Source organism: Rhincodon typus, chromosome 14, assembly GCF_021869965.1.
Source record: "Rhincodon typus isolate 14 chromosome 14, sRhiTyp1.1, whole genome shotgun sequence".
NCBI lineage: Eukaryota > Metazoa > Chordata > Chondrichthyes > Orectolobiformes > Rhincodontidae > Rhincodon > Rhincodon typus.
This window is the reverse complement of record NC_063345.1, coordinates 23,855,469-23,882,509: the sequence shown is the minus strand read 5'-3', so window position 1 is coordinate 23,882,509 and position 27,041 is coordinate 23,855,469. Positions and strand designations below refer to the sequence as shown.

The window sequence follows — 27,041 nt, the reverse complement described above, 5'->3', positions numbered from 1 at the left end:
CCCTGACTTCCCTTGACAGCTGTGGTTGCCTCATCCCCTTTAATATGTTTCCCCTTCCTTGAGATGAATTTCTGCTGTGCCTTCTGAATTACTCCCAAAAACTCCTGTCATTGCTGCTCAATTTTCTTCCCTGCTAGTCTCCCCTTCCACTCAATTCTGACCATGTCTTTGTAGTTATGTTCACTCAATTGTAATACCATTACATCTGATTCAATCTTCTCTCTTTCAAACTGCAGGGTGAATGCAATGATTTAACGGACACTGGTCCCTAGCGATTCTTTCACCTTCAACTCCCTAATCAAATCTGCCTCATTATGTGTCACCAAATCCAGAATCGCCTATTCCCTAGTGGCTGTACCACAAGCAGCTAAAAAAAAGTCTTGTGGAAATTCCACAAATTCCTTTTCTTGACATCTGCTACCAACCTTATTTTCCCAGTCCACCTGCATATTGATCACGATTACAGTGGTTATTGTGGTAGTACCTTTCTTACAAGCCTTTTCTGTCTCCTCGTTTATTTTCTTCTCCACATCCTGACTACTGCTCTGAAGCCAGTATACAACTCCCATCAAGGCCTTTTTTCTTCCTTCATAGTTTCCTCAATTCTACCCATAGATTCTATGCCGTCGGACTCTAAATCACTTCTTGCTATCAATTTCATTTCATTTCTTACTAACATGGCAACTCCGCCCCCTCTGCCCATCTCCCTGTCCTTTACATAGGATGTGTATCCTTAAATATTTAATTCCTAGCTCTGATCCCCTTTCAGCTACATCTGTGGTACCCACATCATCATACCTGCCAATTTCAATCTGCACTACAAGCTTATTTACCTTATTTCATATACTGCATGCATTTACATACAACACCCTCAGTTCTGTGTTGACTGCCTCACTTCTCATAGTTGTCCCATTTTCTGCTATCCCTGAAGTCAAACTCCTGACCCTTTCCATACTCTCTCCTATTACTTGTTCTCAAAACTTGAACCTCTCCTGAGAGCCCCCCCAACCTTTAACTTTTTGCATAATTTTCTGTGCAATTGAATTCCTCCGCCCCCCACCACCAGCCTACCTAACTTTTAAGGTTAAAACCCTAACCACAACGTGAGTTGTGCAATTCACAAACTATTCAATCTTTCTGCAATCCTAAGACAATCTTTCTGTAACAGGGTTCCACCTAGTTCTGGACTGCACACCAATATTATTGGTGTGGTCTAAGTAATGCCTTGTATAATTATAGCAAGTTCTTCCTATGTTAGTACTCCACCTCTTTTGAAATAAAAGCCAACATTCCATTTGCCTTGCTTTTTACCTGCTGAACTTTTATGCTACCTTTTTGTGAATTTTGCATGAGGACTCGAGTCCTACTTCCACTCATGCTGCTATGCTGCCCAAAGGGCTCTGAGAGATAGGATTTATGATCACTTGGAAAGGCACAGTTTGATTCGTGATAGTCAGCATGGATTTGTGAGGGGTGGATCATGCCTCACAAACCTTATTGAATTCTTTGAAGAGGTGACCAAACACGTGGATGAAGGTATAGCGGTGGATGTGGTATACATGGATTTAAGTAAGGCGTTTGATAAGGTTCCCCATGGTAATCTCATGCAGAAGGTAAGAAGGCATGGGATAGGGGGGAATGTGGCAGATTGGATTCAGAATTGGCTGACCCTTAGAAGACAAAGGGTGGTAGTGGATGGAAAATATTCAACATGGTGCTCAGTTACGAGTGGTGAACCAAAGGATCAGTTCTGGGTCCTGTTCTATTTGTGATTTTTGTAAATGATTTGGATGTAGACGTGGAAGGGTGGATTAGTAAGTTTGCGGATGATACGAAGGTGGGTGGAGTTGTGGATAGTGCGGAGTGCTGTTCTAGGTTACAAAGGGACATTGATAGGATGCAGAGCTAGGCTGAGAAGTGGCAGGTGGAGTTTAACCCTGAAAAGTGTGAGGTGATTCATTTTGGAAGGACAAACTTGAAAGCAGAATACAGGGCTAACGGAAAGATTCTTGGCAGTGTGGAGGAGCAGAGGGATCTTGGGGTTCATGTCCACAGTTCCCTGAAAGCTGCCACCCAGGTGGATAGAGTTGTTAAGAAGGCATATGGTGTGTTAGCTTTCATTAATAGAGGGATTGAGTTCAAGAGCCGTGAAGTTATGCTCCAGCTATACAAAAGCCTGGTTGGGCCACATCTGGAGTATTGTGTCCAGTTCTGGTCGCCTCATTACAAGAAAGATGTGGAAGCCTTGGAAAAGGTGCAGAGGAGATTTACCAGGATGATGCCTGGAATGGAGGGAAGGTCTTACAAGGAAAGGTTGAGAGAGCTAGGGCTTTTCTCTTTAGAACGATGAAGGATGAGAGGTGACTTGATAGAGGTGTACAAAATGATCAGAGGTACAGATCGAGTGGACAGCCAGAGACTTTTTCCTAGGGTGGAGGTAGCTATTACAAGGGGGCATAGTTTTAAAGTGCATGGAGGTAGATATACGGGAGAGGTCATAGGTAGGTTCTTTACTCGGAGTGGTCGGGGCGTGGAATGCATTGTTGGAGAGGGTAGTGGAGTCAGCCTCATTAGTGGTATTTAAGCAGCTATTAGATAGGCATATGGATGATAGTATAAGGTAGGGGTGGAGGTTAGATAGACCTTACGATTAGTGTAAAAGTTCGGCACAACATCGTGGGCCGAAGGGCCTGTACAGTGCTGTACCGTTCTATGTTCTATGTTTATCTCTTTTCTCTTATCTTAAGTAGTCTAATGTGTGGTACCTTATCAAACAACTTTTGGAAATCCAATTATATTGCATCAACTTCATTAATCATGCTTGTTGCTTTCTCAAAGAATTCTAATAAATGTGACTTGCCCTTCGTGGAAGCCATGATGACACTCTTTGACCATAATACCAAGTTTAAGAGCTCTGCTATTGCATCATTTATAATAGGCCCTAACATTATCCCAATAACAAATGTCAAGCCAACTGGGCTATAGTTACCTGATTTTAGTCTCCTTCCCATTTTGAATAAGGCAGTTTTCCAATCCTCCAATAATTTGAGAATCTCATGGTTCTCAGAAGATTTTTAACTAATGCATACACTGGTAACATAGCTATTTCTGACCCAACTTTCTTGCTGTCCAACTGCATGCTCTGTTCTACAACATTATGGTCACTTTTATAGGTGTTCTTTTATTCTGAAATAATTTGGTGAAGTTCATTTCAAATTACCAGATCAAAAATAATTTGATCCCTGGTTGGATCGACAACATATCGTTCCACGAAACTGTTGTGAATACCCTGTGAGTTCTTACTCATGGCTACTGTCAATTTGATTTTCGTAATCTACATGAATGCATGTCAAGTGAAACCCATCTCACCAGAATGGCATCGCTACTGGGGTAGAAAAGAGCCATTGTCCCATGAACTGAAACATTCTACCCACATCAATCGTTGAGCCACGCATTTAACTCATTTATTTTTAACCCTATGCCAGTTTAGCTGAGGAAGCTAATACATGGTAAATAAAGAGCCACCAACTCAGGTATAATCTCTCCATTTTTCACAGTAATGTATAATTTTAGTCCAGTTTAATTTAACAGTCAAAGCCTATATCAGCATAAGTTCAATTTCTTTAACTTAGTTACTTTGCTGTTCTTGATTAAACTTTTTATTTCTTTTAGAAGAGGATCTCAGCTTTCCCAAAAGATGGCAGCGGCTGGGCTTGCAAGATATTCGGAAGGTAATTGTGGTAAGTGTTACAGCCAGTGAATTAAATAACATGAAATATGCTTCTTGTAAGAAATTTCAAAAGAATGTCAATTCCACTTGCTGATGTTAACTTTAACTTCGATAGTTTTCCCTCTTGTAAAAAATGCCAAATGTATTCTTGGCTCGCTGTCACATGCTGTAAATCTGTATTTGTTGCCCATATAGTAATATTTTAGTGTATAAGTACCATTATTCACCTGATCACACATTTTTGCTCCTTTCATAAAAGGCCACTGTAAATGTAAGTAAAGTGCACTTCCCATCAGAAGTTTTTATAAAGTGGCCTGGAGCATTTTGCTATTCCTAATTACAATTGCACTTGTGTACATTGGGGCATGTCTGCCATTGCCCCAGCTAAGATCAGCTAACTGCAAAGATCATGGTTTGAACAAGAGATCTTACTGTTCAGTATTGCGTTGTTATTTTCTGTACCAACCACAACTTGGTTTTATACAAAAATATACACAGCCAAGTAATGGATAGTTAAGGGACAGTTGAGCAGTGGCTTGGTGAGAGGTGTGCTTTAAGGAGTATAATAATGGAGGAAAAGGAATTGGATGTGAAGGAAAATTCCAGAGCTTGGAATTTGGTCAGTCGGAAGAATGGAACAATTAAAATTAGGGGAAATGCATAATGTTGTAATTGCAAAAGTGTAGATATCTTAGAGGTTGGTGGAGCTCGTGCAGGGAAGATCTTAGCCTCAGTTTTATAATTTTTATTCTTGTCTTCAACTCCATCCATGGCCATGTCAGACTGTCAACAAACAAAGGGATAATAGGTATGCAAGAAATGTTGTGAATTAGGATATAGACAGCAGTGTTTTGATGAGCTCAGTTTTATGGAGAGTGAAAGTTGAGAGTCTGATTAGACGAGCATGGTTAAACCTACAGATAAGTTATTGCAAATTTGAACAGCAGATGAGCAAAGTCAGGCAGTGTTACAGGAGTAAATTAAGGAAATCTTGTTAATGGAGTGGAATATGTGGTTGGAAGATTATCTCTGGTCAAATTCAACATTATAGCATGAATATACTGGTTCAGCAATCAATCCCTGAGAAACAAGAATAAGCTGCCATTCAAATCTATGGTGCAATTTTTAAATATACTTTCCTAACTATTAATATTATTATTTTAACGGTTCTATGCGATAGTGGAAAAACAACTTATGGGTGACATACTTTTGTTTTTAAAAGTTTATCTTAAAGCTTCATCCAAAACTGGAGCAAGTATTCCGCTGTACTGGAAACAACGCCTTATACAGTTACTGTCAGAACCAACTAACCTGAGAAAATGACTAGGTACGTACCTAATGTGCATTAATTATGTAGGTAATCGGAAGTTGGTGATGCTGCAGATAATAAAATGAGGTTCAGATAGTTTTCTAGGACAGTTTTTATCGCTAATGAATGGCACCAGAATTCAGTGCCATGGTGATAGCTTTCAGTATACTCTTCAAAATTTTACCTATAAATGAAGTATGAAATGCATTTTTGATTTTAAAAAACTGCAGCAGCAAATTATTGGATTATAAACCCTAACATGATGCCCTCACAAATGATTATTCTCAGTGTAAGTGTGTACTAAATTTACAGTGAAAGATAATTCGAATTTCCTATTATTATTAATAATAATAATACTAAAGAATACGGGGGAAGGATGAATTAAGCACCACCATCATTCCTAGAGAAGTGATATTAGACAAACTATTGGTGCTAAAATAAGTCCCCTGGCTCTGGTTTGCATCCTAGGATTTTAAGAGGGACCTACAGAGTTGGTGGATGCATTGGTTGTAATTTTCCAAAAATCCTTTGATTGTGGTAAAACTGCCAACGTAGCACTGCCTACTCAAAAAGGAGGGAGGCAAAAAACAAATAACTATTAAGCCAATTAGCCTAACATCTATTGTTGGAAAAGTATTGGAATCAGTTATTAAGGAAGTAATAGCAGAACATTTGGAAAATCAAATCTAATCCAAGCACAGTCTGCATGGCTTCATTAAAGGGAAATGGTGTCTGACCAATTTGTTAAAATTTTTTGAGGAAGCCTCAACCGAAGAGAATCAAGGGGAACCAGTAGATGTGTTGTACTTGGACTTCCAGAAGGCACTCCACAAGGTGTTAGAGGTGATTTTTAACATAGATTGTGAATCGGCTAATGAATAGGAAACAGTGAGTGGGAATGAAGTGTTCTTTTTCAGGTTGATGACGTGTGACCAGTAGGGTTCCACAGGGATCAGTGTTGGGACCACAACTGTTTCAAATATATATATTAATGACTTGGAGAAAGGAAACAAATGTAATGTAGCCAAATTGGTAGACGACACAAAAAAAGGAAAGGAAGGTTGTAAGAGGGATATAAACAGTTTACAGTGAGATATTGTTAAGTTAAGTAATTGGGCAAAATGTTGGCAAAGGGAGGATAATATGGGAAAATATGAAGTTGTTTATTTGGAAGGGAGAACAAAACAGAATATTATTATTTAACTGAAGAAAGCTGCAACACACAGGGATTTAGGGGTACTTGTGCACAAAACAAAGTTAGTACACAGGTACAGCAGGTATTCAGGCAGGCTAATAGAATGTTGGCCCATATTTCAAGGGGTTTGGAGCATCAGAATAAAGTCTTACTGCAATAGTACAAGGTATTGTTGAGCAGTTTTGGTTCCTTGTCTAAGGAAAAACCCTACTTCATTGGAGGCAGTTCAGAGAAGGTACATTAGGATTGATGATCCTTGATATGGAGGACTTGTCTTATGAGTAAAGGCTAAACAAGTTGGGACACTACTCAATAAGTTCAGAAGAACGAAAGGTGATCTCATCGAAATAAACAGGATTCATAATGGCCTTAACAGGGTAATTGCAGAGGGTATGTCTCCCTTCTTAGAGTCTAGCACCAGAGGGCATAATATCGGAAATAAGGGGTAACAGTTTAAGACTGAGATGAGGACAAATTTCTTCTCACAGGCTTGAGAGTCTTTGGAATTCCTTCGGACAGAGATGTGGAGGCAGAGTCCTTGTACGTAATTAAGGCTGAGATAAATTCTTGATCAGTAGGGGAATCGGGGTTTTGGAGACGGAGCAAGAAGGTGGATGTGAAGAATGTCATAGTTACTCAAGGAGTTGAATGGCCACCTCCTGTTCCTATTTTGAATGGTCTTAAATAACAGTTGTAATAAAACTGTACAATTAAATGTTTAATGTATTTGTAGAGAAGTTTGAAGGTTTTTTAATTACCTTTCTTTACTTCCTCTGCATGGTCTCGACGTTGTTTGGCATCAAGATACAATCAAGAAGAGAAGCTGAACTGCTTGGCATTTCTTCATTTCCAGCTTGGAATTTGGATTCAGTTGGCAGCATACAAGTCAATGGGTTGCAATAAGATTCCTGTTTGAGTACTATTTAAACACATTTCTGATTAATATGTTAGAATAGAATGCAAAGGTGGAAAACACCTTAAACCAGTCTCAAGCACATTTAGGAATGGGCAACAATTGGCTCACATCATATGAAAAAGTAAAAAATGTTACTAAAGAATATTAAAGCCCTTTTATGCTTTACAGTACTTGCTGCCATAGACCATTTCATTATCAAAAGAAATATTGATTTAGTGTAGTTATGATTGGTTTGCTGTTACTTTAATTTTTTAACGCCATATGGGTCATTTTTGGTAGTAGCAGCTTGCTCTTGAACACAAAGTTGCGTAGAATTATGCAGTATCTTAACTATTACATGACTTTGGTATTTATCCTCCAGACATTAGCTTTCTAGTGACATCTGCTTGCTCTGTTTTTCTAACTGTTTTATTTTTCTGATTTTTTTTTTTAATCTTTCCCTGTGAATTTACTCATTTATCAACTGAAACCATTTGTTTCTATCTACTCTGTACTGTCAAATTGCCCTTTTTTTTTTTTAAAAACAAAATGACTGATTTGTTCAGGTGTTCAGATTAATATTCCTTGTAATAGGCAGAATACTAGTAAAAACAATGCACCTTTTACTGTTGTCCCATGTTTACCACAATTTGGAGTTCAGTCGTATTCTTGAATATAGAATTTTTACAGTGTGGAGCAGGGCATGTGGCCGATTTGAGTGCGCATGACCCTCTGAAGAGCATCCCATCCACACCCACCACCCCCTACCCTAACACCCTGCATATCCCATGGCTAATTTGGCTAGCCTGCACATCTCTGGGCACTAGGGACAATTCAGCTTGGCCAGTCTACCTAACCTGCATATCTTTTGGATGGTCTTACAATTGAGATGCACAAGTACATCAAACTTTAACATTCTGTGTCTCTTACTACAAAGACCCAGTATTCATTACCTTTATTATGGCCTTGAGCTGTTTCCTTTGTTCCTTTATGCACCCAAACCCCCAAATCTTTCTCATTGTTCCCAGCATTCAGCATTCTCCCAATAATCATAGAGTAGTGAAGAATCATATAGCCTAGAAACAGGCCCTTCAGCCCACTATGATTTTGCCGACCAACAAACACCAAACTGCACTAATCCCATTTACCTGCACTTGGTCCATAGCCTACAATGCCCTGGCATTTTAAGTACTCATCTGGACACTACCTAAAATGTTGCTAGATCACTTGTCTCCACTACCATTTCAGACAGCACATTCAATATATCTACCACCCGCTGGGTGAAAAAGCTTCTTCCTGTAAACCACTGCTCCTCGCCTTAAACTTCTGTCCTCTGGTCTTGGGCACGTCTGCCATGGGGAAAAGATTCTCACGATCTGTCTGTGCCTATCACAATTTTATATAACTCAATCAGATACCCGCTCAGCCTCCTCTGCTGTAAGGAAAACAAACCCAGTCTGTCCAGTCTCTCCCCATAACTGAAATTTTTCATCCCAAGTCGCATCCTGGTGAATCTTTCTCTACACCCTGGCCAAAGCAATCATGTCTTTCTGACAGCGTGACAACCAGAAATGCATGCAGTATTCCATTTGTGACTTAACCACTGTTTTATAAAGTTGTAACAAGACTTCCTTGCCACTATATCCTGCACCCCAGCTAACGAAGGTAAGCGTCCCTTATGCATCCTTCAAGATCCTGCATCTGTGCTGACATCTTCAGGGATCTGTGGACTTCTACACCAAGGTCCCTTTCCTTGTCAATATTCCGTAGAGATCTATCATTTATTGGTGTATATCCTTCCCTCATCAGACCTCCCAAAATGCATCAACTTGCATTTATCAGGATTATATTCCATCCACTATTTGCTTTTCCCAAGTTACCAGCTGACCAGTGTCAAACTGGCCGAGACCATCCTCCTCACTATTAACAACACCCAGTTTTCATGTCATCTGCATGCTTACTAATTATTACCTCTATATTCACATCCAAGTTATTAATGTACATGACAAGCTGCAAGGGTCCCACCACTGATCCCTGTGGTATACTGTTGGTCACAGGCTTTCAATTACACAAGAACCTCGCTCTACCATTGCTCTCTGCCTCCTATTTATAAACCAGTTTTGTATCAGTTTTCCAGTTTGCCTTGATACCATGGGCCCTTGCCTTTTGGGCAAGCCTTCCATGTGAGATTTTTGTCAAAGCCCTTACTGAAGTCCATGTAAACCACATCAACTGCATACCCTCACCAATGTGTTTAGTTGCCTTTTCAAAAAATTTAATCAAATTAGTCAGACAGGATCTCCCTCAGACAAATACGTGCTGACTATCCTTAACCATTCCCTGCCTTTTTAAGTATTAATTAATTCTGTCCTTCAGAATTTCCGTGCCATTGATGTCAGCCTAAGAGGTCTATAATTACCTGGCCTATCATTGCTGCCCTTAAACAAAGGAACCATATTAACTGTCCTCCAGTCATCTGGCACTCACCTGTGGCCAGCAAAGTATTAAATATATCTGCCAGGGCCCCAGCAACTCCTCTCTTGCCACCCATAGCAGTCTGTGATACATCTCTTTACATCCCTGGGATTTAAGCACCTTAAGGCCACTAAAACATCTAATGCCTCATTAATCATTCACATGTTCTAGAACTTCACTATCCCAACTGAAATCCCCAACTGCAATGTTTTTCTTCTCTGAATACAGATGACAAGTATTCATTTCAGACCTTACCGGCATTCACTGGGTCCATGTGCAGGTTGTCCCTTTAGTCTCTAATAGGTCCCACTCTTCCTCTGGTAATTCTGTTATACTTACTTATAAAATGCCTTGGACCTGCTACCCTTGCCCTTCACTCTTAGAGGAGCACACTGGACCTGAATTCTCACTATAATCGGGAAGGCTAATGGAATGTTTGCCCTTATTTCAAGGAGTTTGGAGCATGAAAGTGAGGAAGTCTTGCTGTAACTGTACAAGGTGAGGCCACATCTGGAGTACTTTGAGCAGTTTTCTGGACCTCCCATGTGCCTTATCCTGCCCATGTCTTCTCTGCCTACTGTATTGTCCTAGCATTCCTTCCATATCTGATTGCACCTTGTTCCTGACTTTACATCTACTCTCTCCAGTACTACTCTGTTAGCCCCTAAAGCTGGTTCCCAAGTAGCCAATCCTGTTCCCCTACGTTACATTTTGAACCCTGACATCACCTCAGGAGCTCTGCCTGTGGGTTCAGTGAATGTTCTACCCACTACTGCTGTGACTGAGCTTGATCTGAGCCCTGTTCCTTTGGTTTTTATCCAGAAGCTCCACTATTACTATTCAGACCCAGGTTCCACCTGTTCCTCTCCTCTCCTGCTACTACTCCAAATAAGCTACAATTATGTAATACTGCTATTTTTTTCAGTCATGTACTACGTTTTTACTCTTCACTATTTGTTATGTACCCTGTTATAGTATTATCTGAAATTTTGGACATCAGTGCTTAAGACTCCCACTTGTCAACCTCAAATCTCATTTGAAAATACATGCATGGATACCAAATGAGAGAAACCTCTCAGGGAATCATCAGCCATATGCTGGAATAGGGAAGAACAGAGAAGTTAGAGGTAGTGTCAGGATTCCCTTCTGATCAGTTTGTAAACCAATTTACTACGCTTCTGCTAATCTTGTATTTGTTAATCTCCCCGATTACACTCATAATTTCTTATCAAAGGTTTTCTGAAAGTCGACATATACCACATCCGCTAAATTTCAGCGCAGTTTAGAGAATAAATCAGTCTTTTTTGTCTGAAGGTCAGAGATGCTGAAGCTAATTGTAACCCTTTCCCAGTCATGACTGTGAAATAAGCTATCAGCATTACAGACAACAGATTAAATCTAGAAGATTCTTGGTGTAACAATCTCCTGCATGATATTTATCGACTGAGATAGTTATTAATAAACTCATCTGAGAAGAGGAATGCATGAGTGTGTTTCATGTGCATTGCTGATCTAAAGCATATGTTCAATATACATCAATTCATAGTCTCATTTTGAATTTATTATATCACTTGTTTCTCTTTCCTCTTCCACCCCATTATCCCTATTGTCCCTGACTTATTAATCCTTGTTCCTTTCTGTTTTTTCATCTACATGCTGTGACTTTAATTTTTAAAATATCATTAGTTTTCATTCGCATTGATCATACTCAACTGCAGCTAGCTCACCACTGATTCAAAACTTTCTTTCACTGTTAATAAGTTGTTCAACTGTTTATTTGATATTTATGACTAGATGAAGAAACTTTTGTCCAATTGAATATTGGGAATACTAAAGCTGATGTCTTTGGTGCTGACTCCAAAGTCTACTTCCTAGCTACCATCTCCATCTGCTTGAGACTAAGTCAGCCTGTTCTGGAACAAGTGTTACTCATTAAGTTGTCCCTTGCTGTTGGTGTAGGATGATTTCTTCTGATGCCTTGTTTGCAGGATTAGCATCTGCCTTGGAGATTCTGAAACCACATGATGTTATGGTGGTTAATCTGCTTGTTCTTTTTCCAGATTTTGTACACATAAGCAAGTAAGTTAGCATGTAAAGGCCACTTTGACCTTCGAACTTGCTCTGCCATTCAGTAAGATCATGGCTAGTCTGATTGTATCCTTCACTCTACCTTACTGCTGCTTCATTTGACAACTGCATTGATTTTCACGCCTTCTTCAGTCTGCTTGGTGAACAATTGCATATAAGGAGCTTTTGAGGACTGAAAATTTCTGATGTTTGTCATCATTCCTCGAGTGGAATTCTTTGTGCAGGTGTGAATAGTGGTGGACAGACTTGTTGATTATCAGGTCAAGTTGATAATAGTGTTAAAATCCCAGATGGTGTGATGGCACACTGGAAGAAGGTATTGGCAATACAAAGTTCACGCTATGCACAAATTTCTAGTAGCCATTGTCCATTCTGTTATCTTTAAACTTTGCTACTCCAACACATTCATGACTGGTCTCCCATATTCAGTCCTCTGTAAATTTGAGGTCATCTAAAACTCTCATCCATGTCCACATCAGGACATATTCACCTATCCCCTGTTCTCAATGAACTAGATTGGCTCCCAATCAAGCAATCACATGTTTAAAATTTATCCTTCTTTTCAAATGCCTTGCATCACTCTCTTCCTTACCCCTGTAAGTCTCCCCACTTGTCATCCCTGTGAAATATGTGCTCATTTAATTCTTGCCTCTTGTGCTTTGTTTGTTCCATTATTGGAAGCCACACTTTCAACTGTTGAGGCTTACATTCTGGAATTCCTCCCTTGAACCAATCTGTCTAATTCTCTTCCTTTTCTTTTAAAGCTACCTATTTAATCTTATAGCCATCCGTGCTGCTATCACGTTCTGTTATCAAGCAAAATTAGACACTGTATGATAATCCAGGAAAGCATCTGGAGCGTTTTGTTACACTAAAGATGCCATATAGATATGTTTTAACACACTTTTAACATCTTAAGATACCTTAATTTTTAAAAAATTGTCAATCTTACTGGAAATCTGAAATCAACACGGAAATGCCTAGTGATTCTTAAAAACAAAAATAGGCCTAAGCTAGTGGGTGGAATCATGATCTTAATATGTAGCCAGCAATGGAGGGAAGGATATATTTTAGGAAAAGGTAATAACTACTTATGGATTAAATTGTTTCAGGCTGAAAACCAGCATTAGCTGTTTCTAACGTACATATCTGCTACGTTGTCTCGCTAATGATTCAGAGATGTGAAGAGTTGTCAAATGGCCACAGCTAATTGGTGGATTCAGTTTTAAGGAATGAAAGACAGCTTTGATTCTACGTGTGCTTTTCCAGATGTCTTAAATTTGGCAAAGGCCTCAATTTATGTAACTCTTGTATTAACAAGTATTGTTTGTTCAAAGTATTGCACTAAAAAGTCAGGATTTTTTTTTACTAGAAAACACTGATTTTCTTTGCTTATTTTCTTTAATTTGCCTAATTTAATTTCTCATTTAGCAAACAGTTTGGGAATTGGAACTGGAATGAAAAGTTTGAATCATTTTTATTTGCGTATGTTTTACTGTTTTGATAAGAAACTTGTATCAGTACAACAGCAATGCAAATGATTACATACTTGGATATGACAGTATTGTTGCTGAGAGAGCAAACTTATTTCTTCATTCATGGGATATGAGCATCGCGGGCAGGGCCAGCATTGATTGCCCATCCTTAAATGTCCTGCTCTTGCAAAAACCATGCCAAATCCTTGATACAATGTTTACAATATTTACAATATTTGTAGAGAACAAACTCCCATTGATACTAAAATCTTCTGTCCAATACTCTGTTGAATGTGTTCATTCATTTAAACACCAGTAAATACCTTTAAATATCAGAACGAAGAATTTTATATGAATTTTCTAATATATGCTTTACTAATATCATGAACAAATTCAATGCAATTACATCATCTTACTGTCTGTCTAGGGTCTTCCAGTTAGCTCTTCTATGGCTGGTTTGCGATGTAGAATTATGCCAACAGCAGGAGTCCAATTCTCACACAGGTTAATGTCGCCATCTCAACCTCCTCCCTTGTCTGAGGCATGGGTTAGTAAATTTGCGGATGACACCAAAGTCGGTGGAGTTGTGGATAGTGCGGAAGGATGTTGCAGCTTACAGAGGGACATAGATAAGCTGCAGAGCTGGGCTGAGAGGTGGCAAATGGAGTTTAATGCGGAAAAGTGTGAGGTGATTCACTTTGGAAGGAGTAACAAGAATACAGAGTACTGGGCTAATGGTAAGATTCTTGGTAGTGTGGATGAGCAGAAAGACCTCGGTGTCCATGTGCATAGATCACTGAAAGTTGCCACCCAGGTTGATAGCGTTGTTAAGAAGGCGTACAGTATGTTAGGTTTTATTGGTAGAGGGATTGAGTTTCGGAGCCATGAGGTCATGTTGCAGCTGTACAAAACTCTGGTGCGGCCGCACTTGGAGTATTGCGTACAGTTCTGGTCACCGCATTATAGGAAGGATGTGGAAGCATTGGAAAGGGTGCAGAGGAGATTTACCAGGATGTTGCCTGGTATGGAGGGAAGGTCTTATGAGGAAAGGCTGAGGGTTTTGAGGCTGTTTTTGTTAGAGAGAAGAAGGTTAAGAGGTGACTTAATAGAGACATACAAGATGATCAGAGGATTAGATAGGGTGGACAGTGGGAGCCTTTTTCCTCGGATGGTGATGGCTAGCACGAGGGGACATAGCTTTAAATTGAGGGGTGATAGATATAGGACAGATGTCAGAGGTAGGTTCTTTACTCGGAGAGTAGTAAGGGCGTGGAATGCCCTGCCTGCAAAAATAGTAGACTCGCCCACTTTAAGGGCATTTAAATGGTCATTGGATAAACATATGGATGATAATGGAATAGTTTAGGTTAGATGGGCTTCAGATTGGTTTCACAGGTCGGCGCAACATCGAGGGCCGAAGGGCCTGTACTGCGCTGTAATGTTCTATGTTCTATGGCGACCCTCCAGGCTAAATCACCAATAGTTGTCTAATGCGAGAGCAGCCCTATGGTTCAGTGGGACTATGATGTCTTTGCCTGTATTATTCTGAAGAGACACCAAGGAGAGCTGTTTTTCCCTAATTAATTCTAGGGACGTATTTGTATTTGTTGTTAAATTATTTTTTAAAAAAATTTATGAGTATGATAGCTGTCTTAACTCGGTCATTTAATTTTTATATTCCAATACCTAAGCTCTAAATGATCACTGATTTACTTGCACTGTTTGACTTGAATTAACAGGTAATTTGTACAAAAGATAATTCATATGGGATAGACTGTCAACATCATGCTCAATTTAGGGAATGCAGGTATTTCTGATATGCCTTTATTAAATTAAATGCGAACACGTGCGAATTAGAGAGTCCAGTAAATACCAACAGCCTAAAAATTGGAAGACCAACATGTCAAAGATGCAATTTAAAACTAAATAAAGTTTCATCAGCAAGAATATCTTTGGCTCCTGAAGTGTACCATAGTTTGTAGCTTCCAAAATGTTACCAAGTGACTTCCTGCAACTTGATTACTGTAAAATAGTTATTTTCATTTCACAGTAATTTTGTTTTTGTTTTTGTTTCATTGGGCAGCGTGAATGAATTTTGCACTTAATGCAAGGCATGCTCCTGTATGAAAACAATATTTTTTAGTGTACTGTCTCAGTACCAACTTGCCTCTCTCCTCCCTGTCTGTGCTGGTTGCAGCACTGAGGAAACTTCAGACAGTATTGCATCAGCTGCTGTTGGAAATTCCAGCTTGGTGGTGTTGTAATTAACCAGTGATCTCCAAGGATTTTCTTTAAAAAAGTACTCTTCTTACATAAGCGCGCATGACTGATGCAATTCATACATTACTTTACAAAATGCTTTTTTTTAGTAGTGAAGTAAGGAAATATTTACCCCATTGAGCCTAGCCTGCGGTAGGATGTTTTAACAGTTTAGGCAAGTCGAACCAGGGGACACAATCTCAGGATACATTTAAGATTGAGATAAAGAAATGTTTCTTTAGTCAAAGAATAGTAAGTCTATGGAATTCTCTACTACAGAAGGCTGTGGGAGCTAAGTCACTGAATATACAGTATACAAGAAAGAGAATTTTTTTTTAAAGGCATCAAGGGGAATGGGGAGAAAAAGTGAGGAGGTGGCAATAAGATAGCAGGCCAGCCACGATGCTTTTGAATGGCAGAGCAGGCTCAAAGGGTTGAATGGCCTATTCCATCTCCTAATTTCAATGCTTCCAAAGGATGTCGAACTCAGATTTGTTACATAGCTGGAATCAGTGCTATGCCAACTGGGATATCTGCCTCTCAGCTACTAATGTGGTATATCATGCTGGGAAGGACCTTTTGCTAGCATGTAGTCCATGCACTTGATGTGTAACTTAAAGGCGTGAACCACACCGGTTCATTCAATGTGTTTGTATGTCACTCACCAAATGACGTGAATAAAGCTAGAAGATGGGTCCACTAGTAATGTCATTCATAAGGGTCAGGCATTCAACTTGAAAGTTTTTATATTTTTTTCTTTATTTTTTGATGGGACGTGGTGTCACTGGCAAGGCTAGCATTTGTTGTTTGTCCCCCAATTGCTCTAAAATTGATTCAGAGATAGTGGGAACTGCCAATGCTGGAGAATCTTGAGATAACAAGGTGTAGAGCTGGATGAACACAGCAGGCCAAGCAGCATCAGAGGAGCAGGAAAGCTGACGTTTCAGGTCTAGACCCTTCAGAAATGGGGGAGGGGAAGGGGATTCTGAAATACATAGGGAGAGAGGGGGAGGCGGATAGAAGATGGATAAATGAGAAGATAGGTGGAGAGGAGACAGGTCAAAGAGGCGGGGATGGAGCCAGTAAAGGTGAATGTAGATGGGGAGTTAGGGAGGGGATAGGTCAGTCCAGGGAGGACGGACAGGTCAAGGAGGTGGGATGAGGCTAGTAGGTAGGAGATGGGGGTGGGGTTTGAGGTGGGAGGAAGGACAGGTTAGGGAGGCGGGGACGAGCTGGGCTGGTTTTGGGATGTGGTCGGGGGAGGGGAGATTTTGAAGCTTGTGAAGTCCACATTGATACCATTGGGCTGCAGGGTTCCCAAGCAAAATATGAGATGCTGTTCCTGCAACCTTCGGGTGGCATCGTTGTGGCACTGCAGGAGGCCCAGGATGGACATGTCGTCCAAGGAGTGGGAGGGGGAGTTGAAATGGTTCGCGACTGGGAGGTGCAGTCGTTTGTTGCGACCCGAGCGTAGGTGTTCCACGAAGCAGTCCCCAAGCTTCCACTTGGTTTCCCCGATGTAGAGGAGGCCACACCGGGAACAGTGGATACGGTATACCAGGGAATCAGAAGTTTTGGAGGAGGTGGAGGGCGTGGGTGGTGTCACGGATGTAGGTCTCAGGCCCCAAGAAGACCTTCCACATCAAACAGATGTTCACTTGCACATCTGCTAATGTGGTATACTGTATCCGCTGTTCCTGATGTGGCCGCCTCTACATTGGGGAAACCAAGCGGAAGCTTGGGGACCGCTTTGTGGAACACGTACGCTTGGTTCGTGACAAACTACTAACTCCCCACCTACACTCACTTTTACTGGCTCCATCCCCGCCTCTTTGACCTGTCTGTCTCCTCTCCACCTATCTTCTATCTTCTCCTCTATCCATCTTCTTTCCGCCTCCCCCTCTCTCCCTATTTATTTCAGAACCCCCTTTCCCCTCCCCCATTTCTGAAGAAGGGTCTAGACCCAAAACGTCAGCTTTCCTGCTCCTCTGATGCTGCTTGGCCTGCTGTGTTCATCCAGCTCTACACCTTGTTATCTCTTGCTCTAAAATTGAGTTGCTTCCTTGACTGTTTTAGATTGAAGCAGTTGAGAGTTAACGATATTGTTGAGGATCTGGAGTCACATGTAGGCCAGAACAGTTAAGAATGGCAGATTTCCTTCAGGAAAGGAAATTACTAAATGATTTGGGTGTTTAAGGCAATTGACTGGTGCATGGTTGCCAACAATCTAGCATTTAATTCCAGATTACATTAATTGAATTCACATTTCACCATTTGTCATGTTGGGATTCAAATTTATATCCTGAGAGCATTGAGCTGGGTCCCTGGATTACCTAGTCCAGTGACAATGCCACTCTGCTACTGCCTTCCCAGTTTATACTGTCTGCTGTTGTAATTTTGTAAGTACGATGGAATGTCTTTGGAGGTGTGGTGATTTGCTGGATTGGTGGAGGAAGTGTTGTTGCACCCTCAGAGAGGAGGATTTGATGATGTGCCTACACTTTCAGTAATAGGTACAGGGGCTGAAATTGTAGTGTATCTAGATCTACAATGTGACATGGACATTGGCCTAAGTCTGGGAGAGTCAGACCTCTGCCAAGTTAGACCTCCCATTTTCCTTATCGGCAACAAAGGCTTGGCCAGCCAATGCATTCCAACGTGGCTTGCATCCTTGGTTCTCGTGTATGTCGCCCCATTGTGTTCTGTTGAAGAAATTGTCCAAAGCTTAGCCCTTGAGAGCTAGCACACAGCTATCCCCTGCCCTTTCATTTAGCCATAGGTCATTCATGCCCAGTGACTCATTTTGTGCAAATCACCAATCTCTATTAACCTCCTAAGGCATGTGCAGTGCCAGTATCTGAGCCAGTGATGTTGAGTTTCAAATCAAGTCATGGGGCCTTTTTTATTTGTAATATGATGCTGCCCCCCTCTTCTAAGGTTGCTGTGGCTGGAAAATGGTTGTTCTGGGGTGCCTGAAAGCAGAAAATTAGGAAGTGCAAAGTTGGATTGAGTAAATGGGGTGTAAGAAAGCAGCAAGAGACCCATGGTTATGCTATTAGCAGTTGCATATCGTGCTAGGTGATGGCAAGCTGAGGCATAAAGTAGAAGCATTCCATCATCCTCCAAAGGCATTGTCACAGCTAGCTCCAAGATTCTGTGAGCTATTCTTTAGCAATCCTGAGATTCAGGTATCTTTACTCCCCTCTTTCCCCCCCCCCCCCACCCCCAAACCAGTTCTGCTCTGTTTAGTTGTTAGTGACCTCTTTAGTCGAGAGACAAAGTTTAATATTATTATAGAGTGACACTGTGTCTGCCGCAGCTGAAAATTGGTGGTATATAGAGACAGCAAGAATTGAGAGTTTGATTTGTTAGAATGAGAGTTTTAGTGAGGTAGGTTATCTGGATGTTAGTCCCGAGTCCTGAATGCTGGTGTATTGAACGATGTGAAAGGTGGTGGCTGTGAGCTGTTGTGTAAAATGCTTTCACTGATCTTGACCACCCACATGAGGATATTGGGTTTCTTGTGGTATTCCTGCTAGGTCCTCGGGGCCAGATGCCAGGAGTCAAACTCCCTGATAGATTAGCGAGCATAGAAAACAGTTATGAAATGTACTGTGTTAACGGTACTATACTAAAGTCAAGCACTAGTGTAAGGGGGAATGCTTTTTCTTTCGATTTTAGAATTTAAAGGGCACAGAAAGAAAGTGAGAATATAGCATTGAAATACAGGATAAACTATGATCACATTGAATGGAGGAGCATGCTCAAAGAGCCAAATAGTCATCGCCTTCTATTTTCAATATTTCTGTATCCCTCGCACTACTAATCTTTAGCTAACGTGAAGTATGGAGGGGACAGCATTTATGCAATAGTTCGGGTGAGTGGGGTGCTGGGGAGAAAAGATGTTGATAGTTCAGATTAAGTGATCGGACTGTGAGAGTGGCAGAACAATGGTGTGTCTAACAGCCAGACTGGAAAGAACAGTTAGCTTGTTTTCTCTCTCATGGATGCTGCCTGACCTGCTGTGATCTCCAGCATTTTTTTTTTGTTTGTTTTTCAGTACAGATTCCAGCATCTGCAGTAATTTGCTCCTGCTATATCTTTTGGTTAGGCCACATTTTGAATATTGTGTACAGTTCTGCTTGCCACTCTACCAGAAGGATGTGGAGGCTTTGGCAAGGGTGAAACGGATTCCCAGGATGTTCTCTAGTTTGGAGGGTGTTATGTATGAGAAGAGATTGGACAAACTTGTTTTTGTTCACTTGAACATTGGAGGATGACCTGATAATTTTGTCAACATCTGAGAGGCATGGATAGTCGGAGTCTTTTTTTCCCAGGGTAGAAATGTTAGTTACGAGGGGGTGTAGATTTAAAGTTAAAGGGAATAACTTTCAAGGAGATGGAAGAGATGAGGTTTTTTTTTAAACACAGCATAAGTGCCTGGATGTGCTGCCAGAGGTGGTGGTGGAGGAGGCAGACAGAGTATTGACATTTTGAGTCATCTTGACATGTTAATAAGCCAGAAATAGGGGGATACAGACTGTGTAGCGGCAAGAGGTTTTTTAGTTTAGAAAGGCATAATGTAGCAGTGCAGTCTTGGTTGGCCAAAGCGCCTGTTCCTGTGTTGTATAGTTTTGTTCTTTATACTATTACTATAAAGCCAGGGAATCAAGTCTGGGACAATAACGAGTGCAGAGAGTGTGCCAGGAGTATGAACCAGGCACACCTAAAAGAGGTGCCAGCACAGGAAAACATGCATGCTAAACAGTGGAAGTAGCATGCCGTAGATAAAACTTTAAAAAGTTGCACAACCAATGGATTGGATCAAAGTTCTGTCGTGCTATGATGTCCAGTCTTGCATGATTATACACAATTAAATGATCTCGCGGTAGGAAGAGAGTCCACGACCTCCCGTATTCTCAAAACTAGCAGGGCCCTGAACATGATGTGGCCTTCTTTGACAATATGTACTAAGTGGAGTCTTGAGCCAACTTGATTCACACCATGTGAGATCAAGAAATGGTTAAGTTACTTGGATATACCAAAGACTTAGCCCCAACAACATCCTGGCTATACAGTACTGAAGACTTGTGCACTAAAACTAACTATACCCCAGCCAAGTTGATCTAGTACAGTTACAACAAAGTAGAAAATTGCTTAGAAGTGTCCTGTCACAAAAAAAGGTGATAAATCCAGTTACAAATTACCCATCAATCTACTCTTAATCATCAGTAAAGTGATGAAAAGTGTTGTTGACAGTACTATCAAGTAGCACTTATCAAAAATCTGCGATCAAGAGTTAGTATGAGTTCCATCAGGGACCTTACAACTCCAGAGCTCATTATGGCATTTATGCAAGCAGGGACATCGGAACTAAATTCCACAGCAGAGTTAAGAGTAACTGTTCTTAAATTTTACTAGACTTCTTTAATACATTCAACCAGCATCATCAATCTCTACATCGCCATCTCAATTTACCATGTCTTTACCATCTCTGTTTTCGCTGTCTATCTCTTCTCCCTTATTTTCTGCCCAGGTACAGATTATCTTAATATTCTTCTCAACCATCTGAACACCCCCCAACCTTCCTTTCAAGGCTTCTTTGCACTCATTATCTTGATGACTGACAAGACCATATTCCCATATTTTGTTGAATCCTATGCAAAGTCCACATCCAATCTCATTTTGTTTTACATTCACCCTAGAAAAGTTTCCCATCCAAATCACTTCTAAATATGCTGAGCCATTGAGGGAGAGCTTGCATTATTTGTTTTCATCAAATATAATTAATGTTCAATGTTTTTTATTGGATTTGTTTGCAGTTGTCTCCATTCTGATCCATTGCATTTTCAAGTTTAACTGCTAGCTTTTGGTAGCCTTTGATCTATTCAGGACCTTCTCTCACCTTCGACTCACTTACCCCATCAAAATTTTCATTTTCTTCCTAGTTGGTACCCTTACTTTGGTGACCAACTTCACCTTTTCAAATCTGTGGTTAGTTTGATCCTATCCTTTTTATAATTGTCCCATTTTTGGACGGCTACAATCTTTTAAACCTTATAACTGTAAAACATATATAATATTTCCCTTCCTACCCATTAACCAGCAAGTGACATTCTCCATTGCTTTTGTCTTTTGTCACATTACTGTAAAAATTTATAATTGGTTGCTAAAGTAACTTTAAAGTTACAGTGGGCTGTTGGAAATTGTGTAATTAGAATTGATACTTAATGCCACCCTGTGGTATTGTTTTGATATTGCATACATCTGTTTAATATTTTTAAATCCTTCACAGGATGAGGATGTCACTGGCTAGGCCAGCATTTATTGCCCATCAGTAATTCCCCACAAGGCAGTTTAAGAGCCAGTCACATTGCTGTGGATCTGGAGTCACATGTAGGCCAGACCAGGTAAGCATGGCAGTTTCCTTCCCTAAAAGATATGAGTGAACCAGATGGGTTTTCCCAACAATCGACAATGGATTTATCGTCATCATTAGACTTTGTTTTTTAAAAATTGAATTCAAATTCCAACTTCTGCTGTGGTGAGAATCAAACCTGGGTCCCCAGGACATTACCTAGGTCTCTGGATTAATAGTCTGGTGACAATACTACTAGGCCATCACCTCCTTTTGATGAAATGCTAGCCACTTTCCGAATTGGAATGGAAATAATCGCAAACAAACGCAATGGAAGATATTGAAAAATAATTAGTTGGATAAAGTGAATAATAAAATTCTCCCTTGGCGGCTCAATGTATTTACCCAATGAATTGATCATTCTTGTTGATCACAAAAGTTAGGGTTATTTTTCTTTCCCATCTGTGTTGAGTTAGCTGATCTCTGATGCAATAGTTGGGGGCCACTGCAGCTAGTCTCTACTCCTGGTCTGGGAGAGAAAAATTATCTTGGGTCCAAATTTATTTTTTGTTATACATTGGGCAGTAGGTGAGCACAATAGTTACAACACCTACCACGTTATCTAAATCTATTTGGTTAGACTTAGTTTACATTCAATTGAAAGAAAGACTTTATGTAGTATCTTTCAAGATATCCCAAAACCTTTACAGGCAACAAAGCACTTTTGAGTTGTAGTCACTGTGGTAATGAAGGAAGGACCACAGCAAATTTGCACACAGAAAAATCCTTCAAACAGCATTGAGATAACGATCAGATCTTGTTTTAGGGATGTTGTCAGAAGGATACTTTTTAGCTAGCGTACTGGGAAGCTGTTTCTTCTTCAAAATAGCATTATGGGGTCTTTTACTTCCATCCAAGGGTAAAGATATAACCTTGGTTTGATAGTTTAAGGAAAAGGTAGCACGTCCAACAGTACAGAGCTCACCCAGTATTACATTAGAGTATCAGCGTACGTTCTAGACTGCCTTCTGATTCAAAATCAAAGGATTGCTGTAATTGATTTTAGCATTGGCAGCTCACATTACATTTATTGATAGACAGCTCATTGTTTTCGAGGGTGATTCACTGAAATGGGCCACATCCTTCACCAGGACCCAAAGCCCAAACCAGAGAAGAACAGTTCTACCAGGGACAATTAAGGTCACAATGGCTCTCAACTTCTATACAAATGAATTCTTCCAGGTGGAAATAGGTAACATAGCCAACATTTCCCAGCTCAGAAATGAGATGGAGATTGCATATTCCAGAAGAGGAAACTTTGTAGTCTTTTTTTTCTCTTGCCAGAAATTGAAAATGTAAAAGTGTACACACAGCGTATGGAGTGAATCCACTCACCCTTAATGTCTAATTTTCTCTCTTTTTTTTATTTTCAATAAGTCTTTATATTTTAGTCATTTCGTTGAAGAGTTACTTTGTTCCATTCACTAGTCACGCTGTCCTGAGGATACTGCCTGTTTGGCTTCCACCCAGCATGTGATCAGTTTCACCGTCGATCACCCTATAATGTAATCCCACTCATCTCCATCACGAATCCTTTCATTTGGTTTTCATTGTTAGCAATGTCACCCAGTGAGGCCACGAAGATAGCTGTTGTAAAAATTGGAAAGGGTAAAGACAGAGGCAATGCCATCAAAACAGTCATTCAGCTATAGCCTTTGCTATACATTAACTCACTGCCATTTTTGCAACAAAAACAATAACACTTCAAAAGTAATTCATTGATTGTACAGCACTTAGGACTACGTTGAACAGGTGAAATCTTCTTTCTCTCATTCTGTGTTTATGTTTCTTCTTTCCCCCTTGTTTCACTTCCTCCATCTTTTCCACAATCTTTCATTCTTTCACACTGGTATCCTCAACAGTATTCTTCGGAGTTGCATTTGGGGCAATCTGCTTTATTTTGCATCTAATCTGTGATACCTTTGATTTGGGTGTGATTGATGCTGACACTGATTTCCAGAAATGATCATCTTTTAAAATTGTTTTAGTGTCAAAGTGAAGAATATTGGTAGTAGTAAAATATTTTTCTCGGACTCCAATACTATTGAATTTTCAAAATGCAATGCCAACTTTAATAGATTTGAAACCTCTAATTACTTCAGGGTCTTGTTGTTCTGCAGTTGCAAAAAGCTCGAAGTAGAACAGGGTACCCAGATATTCCTGTCCTGCTTTAAATATCTTCCTTACTTTATATATGAACTTCTGAGAAGTAAAAAAAACTAAAATATAATTAAAATACTACAAGTGTAAGTGAGTTCTATTGAAAGTTCTCTTCAAACCATAAATCTATATTTTCATAAAATTATAGAATCCCTACAGTGTGGAAACATGCCCTTCGGCCCATCAAGCCCACACTGACCCACAGAGCATCCCACCCAGACCCCTAAATCCCACCTAATCTACACATCCCTGAGCACCACAGGCAATTTAGCCTGGCCAATCCACCTAGCCTGCACATCTTTGGACTGTGGGAGGAAACCAGAGCACCAAGAGGAAACCCATGCAGACACAGGAAGAATGTGCAAACTCCACACAGACAGTCGCCCAAGGGTGGAATTGAACCCAGGTCCCTGGTGCTGTGAGGCAGCAGTGCTTTTGTTTCAGTGCTGATTAATCTGTTGTGCACATTTTGTTTTCACTTCAGATTTCAGGCCTCTTTAGCTGTTAGAATGATCATCCATCTATTAAGGACTGTTTGTTTTATAGTCAGCATTGTTCATGCTTAATTTACCCCAGAAATCAACCCTGCCATATTAAGTATATCCATTCTTCCCAAATTGGGATAAATAAAAAGGAGAATGGAACACATATTTTATATTCCACTAAACGACAAGTTTTAATACAGCCTTTTTCTTCCCTGTGAATGCAACTAAAATAAACAATTGAACAGTTTTAAAACTAAATAAATTCTAGCTCTCAGTAAATGTAATATAAGTTCACATGTTGCCCTTTACTACTTCTACACGATAAAGAATGTCAAATTGTTAAGGCCTTGAACTTTACGGCAAGCCTTAAGCAAATGAAAGAGGACCAGGATTGTTTTTTAATAATGAATTGAACAAAAGAAATTCTGTCACTTTGACTGCAAGTACAAATGATGCAACTTGGCATTATTGACAAGGAATGGTATTTACTACATCAGATGCCACTTAGCGTCACTAAGAACATTTATGGCATAAACATGATGGTAGTTGACTGAATAAGCATTATTATTGATGCAATTTGCATTGCTTCAATACAAAACATTTCCCCACTATAGTCAGCTGAGTGTCACAGATTAATCACAGCAATGACATACTTCTGATACCAAGGTATGACCGCAAAGGCCATTATTTGTTCATTCCAACAAAGTGTGCAAAAAAACTTTTTTCAGGAAAATTCAAATCAACAGGAAGATTTCAATCCTCGTTCTACGTATTTCAGGTCAATATATAATTCAGTATTATTGAAAAGAAAATTATGGAGCCAAGTTACCATTGCAGTATATCTCTGCATTCTTCAACAGACACTGCATAGTTTCAGTGAATTCTATGGACTATCCAACACATGAAAGAGATTGAATATCAGGATGTTGCCAACGTTGCATGAGGCTCAGGGGACTGCCATCACTTGCCCATCATTATGCCTCCCTGTCCTGACTTGCAATCTCCACAGCAAAAATCTGCTGCTGTTAACTTGGGTCTATGTGACCAGAATTCTGTCTCCAAGTTACATGTGGATCTCGGATCAGCAAAAGCATATGTGTTGGAAGGATTGAGAATGCATTGATACAATATATGTGTAAGTGAGGACAAGTACTCTGAAGGTAAAGAGGGGATGAGCCTTGTTTTGGACAGTAATGAATCAGTTGGCCCTTTGACATTCTGAATGTTTTTGTTTTCAATTTACATACAGCAACAACTTGCATTTAAGTAGGAGCTTTACTGTAGTAAAATGTTCTAAGGCACTTCGTCAGAGTGTCATCAAACAAGATTTGATGAGTACCTAAAAAAACCACCAAATTTTTCTTTAAATCCAGTTGAGATTTGGAACATACAACAGATGAACTGCATGTAGAATTCTCCTTTAGAAGGTAATGGTAAAGTTCCCAAAAGGCTCATTAGAGACAGACAACTGGTGGTGGTTTAACCTGATGGTCACCATCCCTCAGGCTAGGGGAGAGGTTGAATAAGGAGAGTCCTTCATGGTACCGTCAGCCGGCACAGGAATTGAACCCATTGTCTTGTGTCACTCTGTGCTGTAAATTAGCCATCCATCCAGCCAGCTGAGCTCTGTTTTGGAAGAAACACAGTGTAAGACATTTGTTTCCCAACACATCCTCAAAATAGTTTGTTGCACCAGAGCCACTCTTGTGCAAATACACACAATAAACTGAGCAGCATCAGCAGTGGCCCAAGACCAGATTGTTGTTTACCCTCTCAACTGAGAATTGGAGTGACTTGAAAAAGCAATTGATGAAAAATCAGCCTGAGTACAAAGAACAAGAAATATTTGATAGTAAAACTTGTGAATATGAAATACTGGTCTGCGTCATCATGTATCCCTCAAAATGGACCTCTTGCATGACCAGTATGTTCATTTCCAAGCATTAAATTTTTTTTACTGTTTTTAACCCTTCTGGGCAGCATAGCTCCCTCTTTAAATTTCATGGCATTGAAACTACCTGGGTCTTTGTTTCCCCAGCTGAAAATTCCATAAGAATGAAATCAAACCTACATGACTTTGTGAAGAGAACACGAGAAAATAATGGTAAAACCATAAATTTACAATGAGAGATAGTAGGAACTGCAGATGCTGGAGAATCCGAGACAACAAGGTGCAGGGCTGGATGAACACAGCAGGCCAAGCAGTATCATAGGAGCAGAGAGGCTGACGTTTCGGGCCTAGACCCTTCATCAGAAAAGGGGGAGGGGAAGGGGGTTTTGAAATAAATAGGGAGAGAGTGGGAGGCGGATAGAAGAGGGATAGAGGAGAGGATAGGTGGAGAAGAAACAAACAGGTCGAAGAGGCGGGGATGGGGCCAGGAAAGGTGAGTGTAGGTAGGGAGTTAGGAAGGGGATAGGTCAGTCCAGGGAGGACGGACAGGTCAAGGGGGCGGGATGAGGTTGGTCGGTAGGAGATGGAGGTGCGGCTTGAGGTGGGAGGAGGGGATAGGTGGGAGGAAGAACAGGTTAGGGAGGCAGGGACGAGCTGGACT

The 27,041-nt window shown here is 40.3% G+C and overlaps 1 protein-coding gene across 1 annotated transcript in view; it reads left to right on the top strand.

Annotated features, from left to right (window-relative positions):
- LOC109930310 overlaps positions 1-27,041 on the top strand; it is a 75,790-nt gene that overhangs the window by 44,502 nt on the left and 4,247 nt on the right. Inside the window, exons 9-10 of the mRNA XM_048605291.1 lie at positions 3,673-3,740; positions 4,953-5,050. Of these exons, the coding sequence (XP_048461248.1) occupies positions 3,673-3,740; positions 4,953-5,050 (166 nt within the window). The remainder of the gene's footprint in view (positions 1-3,672; positions 3,741-4,952; positions 5,051-27,041) is intronic.